The sequence below is a fragment of the Alexandromys fortis genome, unplaced genomic scaffold, assembly GCF_014885135.2.
Source record: "Alexandromys fortis isolate MF-2015 unplaced genomic scaffold, M_Fortis_MF-2015_v1.1 scaffold_111, whole genome shotgun sequence".
NCBI classification, from domain to species: Eukaryota; Metazoa; Chordata; class Mammalia; order Rodentia; family Cricetidae; genus Alexandromys; species Alexandromys fortis.
In genome coordinates, this window is record NW_026067996.1 from 5,549,432 (window position 1) to 5,568,836 (window position 19,405).

At 40.3% G+C, this 19,405-nt stretch overlaps 1 protein-coding gene across 1 annotated transcript in view; it reads right to left on the reverse strand.

Moving 5' to 3' along the window:
• The window catches only part of Suclg2 (succinate-CoA ligase GDP-forming subunit beta), a 252,835-nt gene that overhangs the window by 105,975 nt on the left and 127,455 nt on the right, over positions 1 to 19,405 (reverse strand). The window contains exons 4-7 of the mRNA XM_050160274.1: positions 19,049 to 19,139; positions 14,537 to 14,689; positions 12,658 to 12,747; positions 5,729 to 5,825 (exon numbers count right to left, since the gene is read on the reverse strand). Of these exons, the coding sequence (XP_050016231.1) occupies positions 5,729 to 5,825; positions 12,658 to 12,747; positions 14,537 to 14,689; positions 19,049 to 19,139 (431 nt within the window). The remainder of the gene's footprint in view (positions 1 to 5,728; positions 5,826 to 12,657; positions 12,748 to 14,536; positions 14,690 to 19,048; positions 19,140 to 19,405) is intronic.

Consider the following 19,405-nt stretch of genomic DNA (forward strand, 5'->3'; position numbering starts at 1 on the left):
TAATAGTCCTAGACTTCTATTAGAGTAGACATAAGTGAATGTGTCCTGGAGGTGAAGTGAGTACAGGCTCCCTGCTGTACATGATCAGCACTCATCTGGACACAGAACAACTGTCTCAAAGCAGGATTCTTAATGACTAGCATTTTTAACAGTGTAACTGTCATGGCAGGCAAGTTTTAGCTGAAGGACTTGAGGCTTTTGATGACCCTCAAATTATAAATTTTTGCATATGGTGGCTAAAGATGCTTAGAGTTTCATATGAGGATCTGCATCAGGAGTGGCAAATGTCTCTAAAGCCAGCTCATCACCTGTTCATTTTGTATGATTTGTATGCATATATATATATATATATATATATATATACACTTACATATTGTCCAAGGCTTCTTCACAGGACAAAAGCCAAAGTGGCAACTGCAGTACAGACCACAAGGTCCACAAACCCCCATACGTTTACTGACTTTATAGCAATCCCTACTTAAATACACCTCTCAGCACAACTATATCTTGCTGCAATAGACTAGAAAATGCCTACATCTGTAATATTCTTATATAATCAAAAACATACTTAGCTTAGTATGTATTACTATCAAGAAGAAAGAAAAAGAGAACGAACACAATAAAAACTGCACATAAAGACGAGATTAAGCCCTAGGTACTGCTGGACTCTTACGTGATGACCTCCCTGATGATGCTCTTCCAAGTGTACGTGCAGAGCTGCTGTGTCACAGGTGGGTGCATGTCTATGTCAACAGCAGACCCATAAAATCAACTTGCCCTGCTTGCTCACACCTTAGCTTTCTCGCTTAATAAGACAACAAGCAACTATGATAAAATGTGTTTGCAGAGGTATGGAGTTTGGCTGGGACATTAAGAATTTCAGTGTCACATACCTAAAACCTCAATTCTATAGAAAATTCATCTTGGAAAAAAAAAGTCAGTCTGTGTACAAAGAAGGAGAAAAAAACATACCTATTAATATTTATAAAACAATTTCCACCATCAAAGACATATTGTTACATGGTTGATAGATTATACAAATGAATTTTCCTTCTGAACAAATATCAAAGAAAGCCAAGGTACTCATATTCACAGGGTGTTTGTGCTGTTTTGTTGAGTGCTGTGAGATTCTGCCAGCTGCTAATTCAGCCACCTTGATGGGGAGCATGACTGGCAGGGAGAGGCCTCTGACCCCAGAGTGTCAACAGAACCATGTGCCACTGACTTACACAAAAGAAAGAAATGCATTTCAGAAGGGAGGCATACACATAAAAGGAGCAGAAAAACAGCAGGGCGTACGACTGTCATAATTAGTTTGGAAAATAATCTGTCTTGAAGCAATGTGCTGTGGTTGATTTGTGATAAATAACCACACTGTGCTATTCAAACGTGCCTTGCCAAGCCACCTTTAAAATGCTGATGCTTTAAAAGGAGCTCCGCTTTCCATTAAATATTGATGCTATGAGAGTTGTATACTTTTTAGAACTTTTCTCCAGTTGCTATGAAGAGAAAATAGCTAGGAGGCAAGATGGGGTGAGGGGAGTGTAGAACCGGAAGGGATCATGAAAAGAGAGAGAAACAGAGGATGCGCACTAACAACAGGGCACTTGTTAGCAGGAAGAAGTCTCACGGAATCTGGGCCACACAGCCACGGTTCTAAGGGGCTCTCACTTCCTCAGTTCAGTCAGTGCAGGCAACTCCAGATGGAGCCGACTGGCAGCATATTGGTGGAGACCACGCCATGCACCGTAGAATGGCTAACCACCTCCCTACACTTACCAAGCAGGTGTCAAAATCAACATTGCCAAGCTGTGACAACTTCCTGATAAACATCTGCTGGCAAGAGATATGGTTGTCTTGTTGAAGGACCCCCAAACAGTAACTGCTGTGTGATCATAGATGGTGGGGAGGGGAGAAGACATAAAACACGATGCAGAATCCCAGAGTGACTTTGTAAAATGAAAGAAATGGGTAGACAGCCAGTTACATAAATCTGTAAGAAAAAATTGTTCTCATGTGGCTACAGATTTACTGAATTAATTTGGTACTACAATTAAATCAGGGAAGAAAGAAGTTGATTTAACTACAGAAGCAACAATTTAATTTTGTTTCAATAAAGGCTGAGCCATTCCCGTAGAGGTGTTTTCACCTTATTGTTCTGTTTTTCAAAAGGAACCGAATGACCTTTCTCCTAAACCATGTGAGCACTGACCAGTGACTGGCCTAGGCTGGACATGTGACTAAACAAGGCTAATGAGAACCAGGTGAAGGGCTTTCTATGGCTGCTGGCAGGACAGAGTAAACACTGGGCATCATCTTTGCTGCCAGCACAGAGAGTCTGGCTGAGTTAGAACGACTCAGAGAAAGCATGGCTATTTGATGCCTCCAGCTGAGTGAATGAATTTGTGCTCCGTGGATAATAAAAGAAGCCTCATTCTTTGCGGAGCACAAGCCAATCCACACTTTCAAGTCCCCTGTTAAGTGAGTAAAAGTAACCCATGCAGGAGCTGGTAAAGAACAACTAAGCCAAGGTTAAAAGGCTTTTGTAGGTCACTGGAAACCATTCTATTCCTAGCAAAGAGTCATTAAAGCTTGGGAAACTCAGTGTCCCAGCACCTTCTGAAGGAGATTGTTAAGCACACTGGACGGAGCTGTTCTTAGACTAATCCCTCCATGTCAAACTTTCCCAGGGCGACTCAGCAGCTTTGATGTTTAACGACACCAGTGCTTTTCATTCAACAGGATGTTGTGGAAGGACATGAACAATAAAGTGAACTTTAAATGTTCCTTAGCAAGCAATAGGACAAGAAGGAAAGTCTCCAACACAGAGAGTCCAAGTGTCCATGTGATACATAGCTTTTTTTTCCTTTTCTTTTTTTGGTGGTACACACCTTTATTTTTTTATAAATATTATCAACATTGCTAAGATCTCAATGACTGCACCCATAGCTCCTACATAGAGGAATGTTGTGAGGGACTGTGATAACGATGAAGACCCATCTTACATAGTCGGTCATTAATCACCATTTCCTAATTGGGTTTAATTTGACTACTGCTCATTAGAGTTATAAACCAACACTCTCACTTAATTGTTATTATATTTCAATAGCCAATCTTTTATGGTACAATGAACAAATTAATAGCTAAAGATAATTCTGGTCTTAAAAATATCATGTAAGATTTTGTTGTTTAATGAATGGTACATACAAAATGTGGTTTGTGATGATTCCTTAAAAACACTCAGGGATTTTTTTTTTTGCTCTTATTAATTAGAAAGCAAACTTTAGCTTTCATAAAGTTTGTGAACGCCTTCCAAGGGAAGGTCCTCGGGTCGTCCCCTCCCCCTACAGCCAGATCATAAGGGTGATGTAATAGTATGAAGGCAAAACCGTCATCCTATTCCACAGATTTTCCTTCCTCCCTTTCTGCATTCTGTTTTAAGATTATTTATCTGTATACACAAGATAGCACATAATGTAGAGGTCAGAGACAACCACAGGCTTTATTCCTTAGGTACTTTTTGAGCCAAAGTCTCTCCCTAACCCTAGAAATCACCAAGTAGGTCAGTAAGTTTCAGAACTGCCCAGTCCCAGCCTCCCTAATGCTGGATCACAAGAATACCACCACACACAACTTTTTCTTTACTGTGAGTTCTAGGAAACAAACTGAGATCTTCCTGCTTGCAAAGAAAGCACTTTCCTTTCCGGCCCTTGCTTCAGTCTTTTCTTAAGACAAGGTCATGCTTTGTAGCCTATGATGCTCTGGAAGTCAAGACTCTCCAAGGCTGGGTTTACTGACCTGCACAGCAAGGCTTGGCTCAATGTATTACGTTTAAGAGTCTTTATAATAAATTGCCTTACTTGAGCCTTCAATTCTGAGATTGTAGCATGCATGTGACTGGTGTTCTCAAAACGTGGGACTATTTCTGGGTCATTATCTAATAAGAGCAAAATGCTAGTTTAAAAGAGAACAACCAGAAACAACAAAAACACAGGTAGCTTGCTCTAGTTAATCTGGCATGGCAGGACAATCATGCATACTGGACTGAGAGGCAAGGGTTTCCATCCCATCTTGCAGTCCTAGCTGCCCATTAAGACTCATGCTAAATGCCTGGTCCTCTTAAAGTTGAGAATAATGACTCTTACTTTTACAGGGATGTTTGTGAAAATCTATCACAGTACCTGGCACATAGCTTAAAAAGCAGTTGCAACTCTTCCTCCTATTATTTATATAAAATAGTGATGATTTTTAATTGCGTCGGCAATTAATAAATTAATTTTTGAGGAGCTGGATAGATGGCTTAGTGGTTAAGAACACATGCTGCCCTTGCAGCAAGAAACCCAGGTATGGTGCCTGGCATCCATATGAGGTAGTTCACGAATGCCTTCAACTTTAATTCCAGAGGAACCAATAGGCTCTTTTTTTAGCCTCTACCAGCACTTGCAGGCAAGTGATGCACATATATTAATTCAGGCAAATAAACCAATTTAAAATAAATCTTAAAAAGCAAGCTTAAGTAAACGTAACTTGCACTTACACAACTTAGTACAGATTCAATCTGGTGTTTATCCGTGCAATACCATATCCATGCAATACCAACTTTCTTAAACAAGAACTTGCCGTCAGCTGGCTACTGAGTTTCCTGAAAATTTATAATATTGGCCAAGCAGGGGATATTCTTTTGTATGAAATGTGGGGGTAGGAACTATTCTGTGTCTCACTCTGGATTTATAACCCAGCTCATCAGTCTATAATACAGGTATGATTTTTTTTACCACTTTAATTAATATAAGCTTTTTTTTTTTTATAAATTTGAATCTTGGCCAGCAAAGTGTGCAGATTTGTAGTCAGAATATGATGGATGGAGATTATAAATTGTTCTGAGGTCTTTCTGGGTTCCAAAAACAAAGTCTTTAAAGTTTTCTGAATGTGACTACAAAACCTCTTCTTAGGAAAAACACCATGGTCCTCACGATGGTGTCTACACATACAGTTTCAACTCCTTGTACCTATTCAGCTGCAAAATCCTGTTTAGCCAGTGTTCACAATGCATGGAAAAAGTCAGTTTGTGGCATTTATATATCTACCACCCTACTCCTCAAAACTGCTCCATGAAGTTCAAAGCCTTTGCTATGAATGCATCTCTAGTAAAGACATCCTGCATTGGTGGTATTTGTGAGGCATAAAACAGGGAACAGTGGTACAAGTCACTGCTACAAGAGAAATCATACCCCCAACACCTCCTTTACCTAAAGCAAATAAGGCAAGTGTGTTGAACTGCAGAATAGGGGCTTCTCCAAGATGGTGGAAATCCCATTTAGGACGTGAGGTTAAAGTTTGCAAAATTCAAGAACATCAAACAGTTCAGAAAAAATTAGGAGTAAGTTATTAAACCCAAGTAAAGTGATGCAAACCCACACCCAAATTCTATAAGCAGCAACTGCTGAAAAATGAGGGTTCTGTGTCTGCATGCAAGAACCGAAGGTGGTTAAAGTCAGGCAGGAAATAGCTCCCAAGAAGGCTTGGCATTTGCCTCTAGCAAACCCAAATGCTCAAACACTGAGCACCATCATGGGAGCATTTGAAAAACACTGAAATTAAATTACTGAAAGAAATGAAGGCAACACTAGTGCTGCTGTTGCAGACTTTTTTCTTGCATGTTAATTTACAGTTTATATGCATAATTATAAAAGTTCATTTGTGTTTCTCCCTTTCTGCTGTTTGTTACCTTGTCCTTCTGGAGTTTCACCGAAGGGGTTCACTTCCACCTGAGTGGCGTCAATCTTCAGGAAGAGATGATACAGCTTTTTAATCTGGTCGGCCGCCTAAGTGATCAAGTGAGATGAAATTACACCCAAGCAATACAAGAAAGTTTATTTTACTCCATTAACAGAATCTTAAAATTAGAAAATTATGTCTTTACTTTCGGTTATATTTTCTGAAGGGAAAAATTGAAGAACATAATTATTTTAATTTCCACTGCTATTCATTAGAAGAGATTGCTCAACTTTCCTCCAGACACTAAGAGAGACCATTATTAAGAAAACAAAATATTTTCTGTGTAACCTAAAAGCACCATTAATCCTTTTGTGAATTATCATGTCCCTGTTAGTCATATTTGACTGCTGTATAAGCTACAATCACTAATACAAACAGGCTCCATTTAAGTAAAAAGGTAAACAGGCTCTTGAGAGTTTATAATGACAAGGTTTTCCTTATTATGCTGGAGTAAAATGGTTATTATGTTCATCAATCCAAGCCCATAATCTGCAAAGCAATGCCTGAGTGTCTGATGGAAACCGTGAGGCAGAGAGATGAAAGTCTCAAACAGAACAGCCACTTGACTCAGCGGGTCCTGGAGGCAAAGACCACAGAGAGCATGCATAGGCAAGCCCTCTAATATTACCATGGCTCCACTTTATCACTCCTTCCTCTCAGCTAACCTGTCCTCCCTGCTCGCATCAGGGCAGGCTCGGCCATATCAGTGCTGGAGCTTGGGGAAGCACATGTGTGAGTCATCATGACTCCAGAAGCATGCACACTGACAGCAAAGAGGGTAAGCCTGTGCAGCTAAGGTTGCAACAGGGTGGCACTCATTCTTGGCTCCGTTTTACTTCCCATCCACCAAGCCAGCCCTGCAGTGCGTACTGTCGGAGTCACGTAGACATGCTCCTTACTGGCATAACAGAGCACCTGACACCCGTAGGGCTAGTTTCCAGGGAGCTAGGCAGCTAGCAGCCGTCCTGCCAAGGCGTCATTCTACTCCTGCAGTCTCAACTCTCCTAGTTCTTACAATACCTACGAATGAAATCCCTAAATATAAATTCATACTAGGGTCAATAAAGCTGGCCCAGGTTTGACTAAAGCATTTCTATGGATCTTGTACTATCTAAATTTTAACTATTTCAGGTCCATGTGAAAATTTTTTAAAATCCTGGTTGAAATCTGATATACATAAAAAGGAATATATATACATTTTACATATATATAGGCATATATATATATTATACATATAAAGGAATGATTCCAATGTGTAAGGCTAAAAAGTCTTTTTTTTTTAGCCAGGGATTCAAGATGGCTCCCAGACTGAACCCCAACTTATTCACGGCCTTTCGGTTTCGCCCACCCTAGGCAGTGGGGATGCCAGCATTTGCTAGTATACCGATCCAAGTCAGAATCTTTTTACTAGAAACATGTTTATGAGTAGGTCATAGATATAAACTTTATAAAGCTCTTCAGTATGTCAAGGTTTCTCATGATTCTCTTCCCAAGCATAGCTTTCCAAGTCCTTTAAGGCAGATACCAATAGCATCTGTTTTGTCTGAGATACATTCTATGCACATACTAAGATGCACACATTCCATCTTTACAAAACAACAAACGCCTCTATCCTTATTAATAGAAGCCTTCACTGCCAGGACAAACAGGGCATTATTTTAATTGTCGGATCATATTTAATTGTGTGGCTCTACTACCATTCATTTTATTTATCACTTAAATAATGACCATATGGATTGTTTCTAATAGCTTCATTTAGTTGAAATGTCACCTCTCTTGTCTCTGTAATACATGTGACTAGGTATTTATAGGGTAAATCCCCACAGCAGAGCAGAATGGATAGACACACTGTATTTATTATTTATTGTATATGTGTATGATTATGTGCATGTGTTTGCATGTTTGTGGCTGTATGCAAATGTGTTTGTACATGAATGATGTGTTATGTATATGAATGGCATGTGGAGGCCTTGGGAATTTTTCCTCTAAACTATGCATTTTGGTTTCGTTTTTTGTTTGTTTGTTTGTTTGCGACAGGCTCTCTGGTTGGCCTGGAGACTCACCAAGTTGTCTAGACTGGGTGGTCAACAAGACCCACAGATCAACCTGTCTCTACCTCCCCAGCATTTAGATGACAAGTGTATGAAACAATGCCCAGCTGTTTCTCAGGATTGAACTCAACTCAGTATCTTGTGCTTAAGCACTTAAATCTCCCCACACCCTGAGAGCATTTTAAATCTGAATGGTTCTATTATAGTGTTCAGGGAACTACTCTGCACTCCCATAAGCCAGTCCAGAAAGACCTTTCTTTCACTCACAGCACCATCCAGCATCTGCATCACACTGGGCATGGCATGTAGGAGCAGGTATTGTGTGTAGAGCTTTAATGAAAATCTCATATTGTCAATGAGTCTGAGCATCATTATAGCTCCTAAGACAATTTGAATTTCTTTTTCCTATGGATTTAGTATATTTTCCTGTTGAGATTTAGGATTTTTAATCATTAACTTAAAGGAAGTGTTTTCATGTGAATAAAATTTGTTCTTTATTCCATATAAATTACAAATGTGTTTCTCCTTTGCCATTCATCTTTCAACCAGGTTTATGTTACTCCTGCCATATGGAAATCTAAGGACAATCATATCACTCATGTCTCAATGCTTCCGGCCTTTTGCCAACCTTTCAAAAGGTCAATTTCATTTTGGAAGTAGTTTAAAGATCTCACAATTTATTCTCATTTATTTTATTGTTTCCTAGTTTCAATGTTGATACTTTTTGAAGCTCACTAAACTGTATTAAGTTATAAAGCCAGTCAACCACAAATTAAGGAATGTGGGGAAGGGCGGAAACCCCAAGAACATGGCAGAGACATGTCAAGGACTGCAGTGCCTCAGACCCATGCGAGTTGGCAAAGCCTTCCCTTGGTCTGTGTGCTAATGTTGCCAGAGTGTACACGGAGCATCACCCATCCCTTCCTCCAGCATCACAGCTTCCTCAGGGATGTTTATAGCCAGAGAATGTCCCTTACAGTGGACTCTTACATCAGAGGCTAGATATAAAATCAACTGGAGAGTTTCTGGCTTGTTGCTGTGTCTTTTTCTTGGTTGGTGTCACTCTATCAGAACAAGCACAGCCCATCCAACCCTGGTTTTCCATGTGTGTCTGAGTGAGGACCAAGCTGTGCAAGATGTGGCAAGTGAGTATCTTTCTGGTCTTCGGCTTTGTTTTTGAAATTGGATCCTCTTATGTTACTGGTGTTGGTCTCACATCCACAATCTCAGAGGATTAGGACATAGCCTCTCAGGTAGTTGGGAATATATACATCCGACTCCATGTCTAGGTTTTGATTTGTCACTTAGACAGCTGCAGTATATATGCATGTATGCATCTGGGAGGGTCCTACTTACCCTACCTGGCTAACACTTAAATGATTTAATGAGTAATACATCAATAAGAACAAAGTACATAGTAGAAAAAACTTTAGGAACACAAATAAGATCTAATGCAACAATTAAAAAAAACCTGTCATAAGCTATGCAGAATACAGAATTTACCAAGGCAACCATCGCCAGATGTACACTCAGTCCCTTGGCATTGGATCATCTCTTCATGCCAGGACCAGTGACTTAAGACTGTACAAATACTTGCTTTTCTCACATGTCTCCTCTGCTTATGACACCCTTGCACCAATCCTCATGCCTTAGAGCAGCATCTGGAATAGAGACTCCTGTTTTTACACATGCTACAATCAGCTTTACTGAGCACATGGGCCATCCATCCCTCCTACTGTGCAAACAAACTGGGTATCCCTCAATAAATTCCAAGCCATCCACACCTCACTTGTTCTCATTCTTTTTGTCCCTCCCTACCCAGTTCATGTATTCTAGGGCTGCAGAATGATCTCCACTAGTCTATCATTCCCTAGAGAACAGTGGCTACCTTTCAGTACTTTCAACTTAGCCAAGGAAAGTAACTAACATGCAATCAGTGCTTGCTCAGTGAGCAAATAAAGAGTCAAACCTAAGAAGATGTCAGCCAGCCAGTGACCATAAGACCCTGTCTTAAAGTTTTTATTTTTTCTTTCCTTTTCTTGATAAATTAACTTAAAAATATCTTGGTAATTTGGCTACTTTATGACCCCGAAAGGCTGCATATTCATCTTTGCTTTTCTGCACAGCACATATGGAAACAGTGTTTGGACACCAGGGACACATTTATGCCATTTAAAAGCTATAAATAACCCTTAATTTTCTCTTTACATATGGAGGTGGCAAGGGTGTCTTAGGATATATTTAATAATATTATCATTTGTGGAGTTCTCTACTATGTTCATATACTGAGCAATCGAACAATGGGTGGGCAGTTTTTACCCCATTTAGGTTTATTCCGCTCCTACCTTCTGACACCTATCATTGATACCCCAGAAACATTCAACGTACATAGCCTAGACATCTGATTTCACTCAATCTTACACAAGCCAACATGCTTCAGAAGTACACAATATCCATGTGTGGTGTACTGCGCAGTGAGTGGTGATATCACAGCACTGAGCAACACACCTACTGTGATCAGGAATAGGATCTAGCAAAGAGACTATAGAACAGTGGAGAAACACACATATGTAGACACAGAGGATGCACACAGGTGACTGAATACACTTGGAATCAAATGTGGGACCAAATAACTGCAACACCATGACTTCCTAAGAGACTGGCTTTCAGAGACCAACATCTCTATATAAGCAGCCTTTTATATATATATTTTCAAGTGGCAAGTGTAGTTAAAAGCCTCATTCTAACAACATGAAACTAATCAGTACAGCACACAGCCCAAGATTCGCCCAGCATTTTCCTGTGAGCAGACTGCCTCCACAGTACCTCTCAATACTGTTCTCTAGTTGTCTTTTGAAGGCTGGCTGTTTTAGTGCAGGGAGGCCTGCCTTTCTTCTACCATCTTTACTTTCACTCCCATCTTCTAAAGAGTGTGGTCTTCCCCTCCTTACACACTTCTGAAGTCTTGTTCCACTTTATCCTTCTTTGACTTCTTTACTGTAACGATCACACTTTCAGAGATAGAATTAAAATTAGAAAGCTGAAGGCAGGAAGAAGTCAGTGAAAAAGCCCCTGTTCCCATGCTAAATACAAGTTTCATGTCTCATGTCCAAAGATTCAACTAACCACAGCTAGAACTAAGATAGGGCTGGCCAGGTGACACAGTGACAAGGATTCTTCCTGCCAAACTTCATGACTGGCGATCACTCCACAGAGCCCACATGCTGGAGAGAGGGAAATGACTCTGCAGGTAGTCCTATGATGACGCCCAGCATGACACATGCATTGCATATGTACAAATAAATAAAATACTAAAGAAAATATTCTAAACGAATACTGGATCTTCTCTAATCACCGGGTCTTTTTTTTTCTTGTTATTATTCCCCAAGCAATAAAATAAAACAACTGTTAACAGAGCAGTGATATTTGTAGGGGTATAGGATGCCTGGGTGAGATTGTGTGTCAGTTATAAGCCAAACACTATGTAATTTTCCAACAGGAACTTGAAAATAAATTAGATTTCTGTATTCTCAGGGGCTACAAAAGAATAGCAATTAGTCAAGTAATGTGTATTGTTAATAAACACAATGATAATCTTGATTACTTGTGGAGCTGAGGAGAAAATTCAGAGTCTTACATGTGTGAGACAAGCATTCTACCACCAAGCTGTAAACCCAGCAGAGAATTCTTCTTTAATGGAGTACTGTCAACAACTGCTCTCACACAGTACTGAACTCAACCAATGCAATATACTTTTCAGATAGTACATTATTCCCATTATACAGATGCTGGAAATAAATTTCCAACAGAATGAACATGTATGTGTGTGTGTATATATATGTATATGTATATATATGTATATATACATATATATGTATATGTCAAACAGCATCAGTAATGCTGTAAGAAAATTTAAAAATTACAAAAAAAGTCTGGGGCCATAGTTTAGTGAGCAGAATGTTTGCCTACCATGCACAAAGCCCCAAGTTAGATTGCTAGCATCACGTCTACCAGGTATAGTGGTACACGCCTATAACCCTAGGGCTCAGGAAGGAAGTTCAAGACCAGCCTGAGATATATGAGACCCTGTCTTAAAACCACAGTAACAAGTATCAACAAACAGCATGAAGTTTATGTACCGGCTTGGAGCACACATACAAACCTCTATCAAATGTATATATCTGTTTCTATAAATAGCATAAATTTATAGAACACACCTGCATCATATATTTGTATACACATATACAATCATATATACACATACACATATAAGTATGTATACATATTATAAAACTGCACACACACCTGTACTATACATACATACCCCCTCATAGATATGTATGCATATATACCTCTAATGTATGCATGCACACACATTATATGCATATATCCATATATATCCATAAACACATATACATCATAAAATTACAGACATATACTATCATTTACACACATGTACACATATGTATATATCTAGATACGTCTATCATATACACAGATACATACACACATCTCTATCATATATATGTACATATATATGCCTCTACCACATACACATTCATACATACATCTTGCTACCCTACACACACACACACACGCACACACACACACACATACACACATCTCTTATCAGATACATTCACATACATCATAAACATCACCTCTTAAAACATCAGGAAATATTTTCTTGATCTTAAACAATTTGGGGAAAGATTCAAACACAATCACCTTGTTTTCTGTCAGTCACAAACATCAGCAGCAATTAAACAAGCTACTGCAATATTTTCTGAAATGAGGCATACATACTGTTGCTCAATGCCTTATGTACCTGATTTTTCAAAGGCCCGAGGAAGCCCAGATTTTCTGCCATCCGCTGGGCCTGGTTATCCTTTATCCCTTCAAAAATGTCAATCTGCTCCTAGTAAAAACGTATCAAATGAACAAAATTCAGAAGTCAAGTAAGAAGATTTAAACCTCAAAGCGAACATTTAGTATTTACTGGCAATTGAGTAATTAAAGTATGGCACCCTTCCATAAAGCTCTGAGCGAGGCTACTGTCGCTGCCTATAGGCTACGTTTTAATTAGCAGGCCAGCTACGGAACAGCCCTTCCAAAACTACATAATTCTTCAAGGCGGCATGCTGACAAGATGATCTGAAGCCAGTTTTCACTTTTAATTACTACACAGATGGCATTGATGAATATTTAGTCAGTTAATTTTTCTGACATCTTTTGGAAGGCATCCAAAGAAAGGCTTTCCTGCCTAATACTGCTGTTAAGTCTGGAGTTGTCATACACAGGTTAAATATTATCTTATGACTTGAGCACTTTATTCATATGAAAATTATTAATAATACTTTCACTCTTCAAAGAGCTGTTCTGTCGAAAACAATGAATGCTCTTCATGTGCATTAGTTCATGCATTATGTTAGCAAATGGGATTGTTTTAGATAATGTGAGTTTTGAAAATGGCTAGACATTATGAGTAAGCCTGTGTATAAAGCTTCAATTAAACTTCCAAAGCAGTTCATTTATCTATGTAATACTGATGAGAATATTTTTAAAACAATTACTGAAGTGTGGGTACAGTATATAGAAAAGCCAATCCAGAAAATAGGATTCTTCCCCAATTTAAGGGGGGAAAAAAACATTTCTAAGGAAATAATATTTCTTGTAGAAAATGTTAGTGGAATTAGACATTAAGAGCCCATATTAAAAACTCGGTTCATAGTTTCAAAAGTTCAGTAGCTAAGAAAGGCACCTGGGTATTTCTGCATATCATTCCAACTAATCCTCAGGATGCTAGTGCAGAAACCACTGCATCATCATGACTTACTTTCAAAACTGAGGTTAAAGGCCTGTGACAGACTTACTTCCTACTTGAATCTGAGTACAGATCTCTAAAACCAATCTTTTCAAGGACTGAGAACAATTGGGCAGGATACGGACCTCTGAATGCCTATTTCAACGTGGACAGTCTGGAAAGTTTAATATCTTCTGTCTACTTGATGGGGTCTAGATTACAGAAGAGGTAAGTCTCTGCACAGGCTTGTGAGGGTGTCCCTAGGCTAAACAAACTGAGGAGCAAAGACCCACTCTGAATGTGGAATGTTCATGGGTCAGGGTTGGGAGCCAGGAAAGGAGACAGAGAGCTGAGCACCAGCATTCATCCGCTCTGCTTTCTGACTGCGGAGCAGTGAGACCTGCTGCCTCAAGCTCTGCCGCATGCCTTCTGCACCATGGCGGACAGCGTTCTCAAACTATGGACCCCAATGAACCGCCCTTTAAGTCACTTTGTCAAGATTTTGTCACAGAAAAAAAAGTAACTAATACAGAGACTCACCCACATCCAGTTACACAAGAGACAGTGTCTGGACCATACCCAGAGTTAAAGGCAGGGAGGCAACCTGGCAGAAACGGGGACACAACAGTGTTCTCCTGTTGTTAATTCATGGGTCAGGTTGGACAGAAGGAAATGATATGGAAGGAAAAAGCAGGAAGGAACGAGAAGGCAGAGAGGGGAAAGGGAAGGAGAAAACGCTTTTGGATACTGGACACTTAAATTCTGCCTGACTTCCAGTCAGTTTCCACTTAGACTCAACACCTCATTGCCTCAGGTCCATTGTTCCCTGCCTTCGACTCCACATTAGACGCTGAGCAGTTACTACCCTAACAATCAGTTAACATGGCCAGCTAGTCAAACATACCTTAAAGATGAGTTCTGGACTGGAAGCTGCCACTTCTTCAATATCAACGCCCCCCTGGGGGCTGCCCACTATCACAGGACCATTGTGGGACCGGTCCATCAGAATAGCCAAGTAGGTCTCTCTAGAAATGTTCAGGGCCTCAGCAACCATCACCTAGCACAAGAATGAAAAGTTCAGTTAACTTGGCATCAAACAGATTGGAAATCCATGCCTCTCACCACAAAAAGCAAACAGCATTGTTTCTAGGCTCTTGACGCGCAGAGAGGCAGTGTCCAGAGGTCTGAGGATCCTATGTAAGTGCACAGGGTCTCCTGTCACCTCCTCAACTGATCTTGTCACAGTGCTCCAATGGCAGGCATCTGGTTTGCCTCAGGAAGCCTTCCCACTCTCGCCTTAGTTCTTCTTTCTGGTGACTCTCATTTGAAGAAAGGTCCAGGGACACAGCTGTTCTAATCTGACACACTAATAGTACATATATATTATCACACTGGCTTTTCTCTGATGCCAAAGGTAGAAAGGCAAGCTTGATTATCAAAGAAGAGATTTTTTTACAGTATACTGATATTGAATATATTTATAAATTTCTGTGTCTTAGATGGATACATTTTACTTCATTTTGTATTCTCTATAAACATAATATTTGTTCATTTAAAATGATGCAGTCTTTGGACTTTTTTTGGGGGGGGAGGGTTTTCGAGACAGGGTTTATCTGTAGTTTTTGGTTCCTGTCCTGGAACTAGCTCTTGTAGACCAGGCTGGCCTCGAACTCACAGAGATCGGCCTGTCTCTACCTCCTGAGTGCTGGGATTAAAGGCGTGCGCCACCACCGCCTGGCTCAGTCGCTGGACTTGATGGCACGGGCCTATAATTAGACCTTGGAGGAGGATGAGGCAGGAAGATAAGAAAGTGTGATCTGGTTAGGCTACAGACTGAAGGTGAGGCTAGTCCAGGCAGCTGTGACCATGTTAAAAAAAAATGGGGGAAGGGCATTGGTGCTCAATGGTAGAGGGCTTGCCTAGCACAAAGAGTTCAATCCTCAGTGCCAAAGTAGAAATAAAAAAAAGCAAGAGCCAAGGCACAGGTCAGCTACAGAAGACCTGTTTAGCATTTATAAGGTTCCGGGGTCAAACTTCAGCAATAATAATGGTAAAAACAAAACAAAAAAACAACACTAAGTATATAAATTGAATACTGAATGCAGCCTCCTGCAGAACAGCCCCCTCATATCCAAATGCTTTGGCCACAACTGTCAAAATGGTACTCTGTAGTACTTAGGAAAAGATGACCCTTCCCCTGGGAGAATATGGCATCAGGGGGCAAGTCGGGTGGAGAGAACTGAATCTCTGGTCACTTCTTCACCAATAATCTTTTGGTTCTAAACAACAAACGTCAAATCGACTCTCATGAGCTTAGTTCCTTTCATTTTTACCTGTAAGCACTGCAGTAGCGGAATCATTTCTCACACGGGGTCACATCACACACATTATAATGTCTTGCTTTTGTTTTTGAAATTATTTTTATTTTGAGACCTTACTACATAACCAACGATGACCTAGAACTTCTGATCTTCCTGCCTCTACTTCCCAAGTACTGAGATTATAGGCATGTGTCAGTATGCTCAGCTTACGCAGTGTTGGGGATCAAACCCACAGCTCCTCGTATGCCAGGCAAGCTCTCTACCAACTAAGCTACAGACCCTGCCCTATTTTAAAACTTTTAACCCCACAATATGGATGCCTTTGTAAGATTTTTCCCTTTCCATCATGACTATACAACATTTAAATGTTAATAGTTATTTAATCATATGCATGTGGCTATTTATATGGACATCAATTTTCCCAGCTGAAAGGCTGCCCTAGTCATTATTTTGAATATTTATCTCTCCTCATTTGTTTTATTCCCTGTAAAAGTAAAATGGCTTGGTCTTGCATGGAATATTTAAGATTTCAATTAGTATTGTCAGCTTACAGAAATCCAACCAGAATGGCGGAAATATCTTGGCTGAAGTTTTAAAGACCACAAAATGCACATAAATAATCAAGTATACACTTGAAAATAATTTTAAAAATCAAAATAACACCACCTTTCCTAAAAGTAGTTAAGTACTAGATTTTATTTTTAAAGTTATATACAAAAAGGCATTATATTTTAGCAATCCAGAACTGCTAAAAGCTGTTTTATTAATACAATAAAAACTTTAAAAAGCTCTAACAGAAAGATATGAAGCTTCTTTTTAAGCTTTTATTGAATCTAAAATTCAATAAATTTGTCAGTATTCTTAGAAGCCATGCAACATTCTAATTCTTCAGGACAAGTGTCATTCAAGGGCCTTGTTCTTCATCTTTTGAAACACTAACTGATGTGTTCTGCATTCCTTCACACTTCAGTTTGGAAAGACGGGCTGCTTTCTCCAACAGTTCCTACTTGGTAGAAATAATGTCTTATTCTTAAAAAAAAAAAAAAAACAGGAAAATTATGCTTAGTAATAGATAATTCAAGACAGTCCACACAAAGGCCCAGTATTTTCTTGTGTTATGAAACCATGTGTGACCCCCCCCCCCCCCAATGCTGAAGTATCTGTGGATTGTTACAGACAACTATGAAGGACTCCATTACACATGTATCCTGGGGGAAAGGAGCTGAATTTCAAAAACCATTTCTCTGGTAGTTTTCTGTCGATGCTTCAATTCTCAAGAACATGCTTATCTCCAGCATGTCAGGGACCTAGCCACAAGGCACTTTGCTGTAGAATTCTATTACCAGGCGGTGCAAATCTGCTTCCCATTTTTATATGCCTTTGAAAAGTTTCACAAGTTCTAATCTAAAATCCCATGTGTCCATATAAAACAACAATCCCCACAAGGAAAAGTACTAATTACGCTCTCTGTGAACAAACTTTGAGGTTCTGCAGGTAAAGGTTCCTAATCAGATTTGAAAGGAAATAGAGTAGAGTTGCAGTCTGAACAAGAACAAACCAACCTCAGTTGGCAGTCCCTGCCCACAGTCAGCTTTGGGGCTTGCTCCATAACGTCTTAGATGACTTGTCTCATTAATTCGTCATTAGATGAAGCTAATGACTGGTCAGTATGCCAGTGTCCTGCTGTTACTGGAACTGTCTTATGTGAGAGCCTGGGTATTAGCCTTCCTAAGCAGCTTGGCTCTGCACTGAGGCTCAACAGTGCACTTAAAGAGACAATAGCGAAAAGCAGAGAAGGACATTCATTGAATGTGTCACATCCCGAAGAGATCCAGTGATCCCCATCCCCACACTCATATTTTGGGTCCTGATATGAGTTAAGAGCAAAAGGGGTGAGTAACGACGAAAGCCAGGAGCTGTTTCCAGCCTCGTCTGTAAGGTGCTCCGACAGGTTGCTGGGCTGTGTGAAATATGCCGAGAAGACCAGTACCTTGCCAGGTCAGCACCAGGCTTCACCCTCTCCCTTCTCCCTCATTCTCAAGGGTATCCCTAATTCTTGGGGTGCACTGTCCCCAACAGTCAGAGAGGCACATGGAAAAACATAAATGTCTCCTTAGGAGATTGTTTGCTATCCACTGCCCCTATCATGGTTTAACAAGAACAAGCTAGCGACATCGTCCTAAAGCTATATATAAAAAAAAATATATTTATTTTTCTAAAGTTCTATGAAAACTAACTGTACAATGTACAACTCAGTGCACCCACCAACACCGAGTACAGCACAATAATATAGGCTACAAGTCGCCAATGTTATGGCAACAGGACAGGATCAAAGAGTGGGGCCCAATTTACTGTTAGATGGATGGGTCTTTCTAACCATAGCTGTCTTCAGGGTTGCCACATGTGACACCCGAGGGGCTCTGCTCATGAATTCACATTCTGCAACACACATAGGTCTCTGCACCATCTTTCCTTTGCACTGGGGTGTGCACAACAGACAGCTTCTGCTGTTTTACACATGAAGAGAGGGAAAATAGGCTAAAACAGCAGCAAGGAGAAGCAGGTTCTGTACTTGGCTCTGACATTCCTAACTGCACAGCAGAGGCAGGCCATTTGTGTGTATATATGTCTATGTGTCATGCGCATGCTTGCACATGGGAGCACATGCTACACATACTTACTGGTAGCAGTCTCCACTAATAATAGACTCCTAATAGCAAGTGGCTTAAAATGGTAGTACATCAAAGTATAGCATGAGGTAATCTTAAGGAGGACGACTGCAGCAGGCATTCTAACAGCGGGGCAGCATGGGAACAGGAAGGGCCCAATGACTACAAGGCTGCCCTGCCAAGCCTTGTCAGCTTCAAGCAGGATCTATCTGTGCTCTGAATGGAAAACCTCTGCTTTGGTCATTCGCCTCACTGGCTTTTGGTGAATGCCAATGTCCACAGCCCTACAGGTCTTTCTTCAAAGACACAGCAGTCCTAAAAAAAACAAACAGTTCACTGCCAAAGAACAGATCTGTCAGAGCTAAGTCTAGCTCTCTGTTCTTTTGTTTAAAGCACATACAAAATGACCAAGAGCATTCTTATTACCTTGTTAACTTTCACACCTTCTTTTGGAGTTTGTTTCGTTGTTAGATTATAACCAATCATCTGCTTGGCCAGCTGTCCCACCACATTCGGGCTAAGAAAGACAAAAAAAGAAAGAATGACAAGGAAAAGACAATCAGCGTATATTGTGAATCACTATATAGCAGGGTTCACAGTATCCAGGGCTATCTCACCACAACCCCTCTTCACATCCATACAGCCCAGGACCACCAACCAAACCTCTCACAATGCACACTGCCCAGGGCCTACGTCCACCACCCTACCCCCTCAAGCCACACTGCCCAGGGCCCACCTCCACCACCCCACCCCCTCAAGCCACACTGCCCAGGGCCTACATCT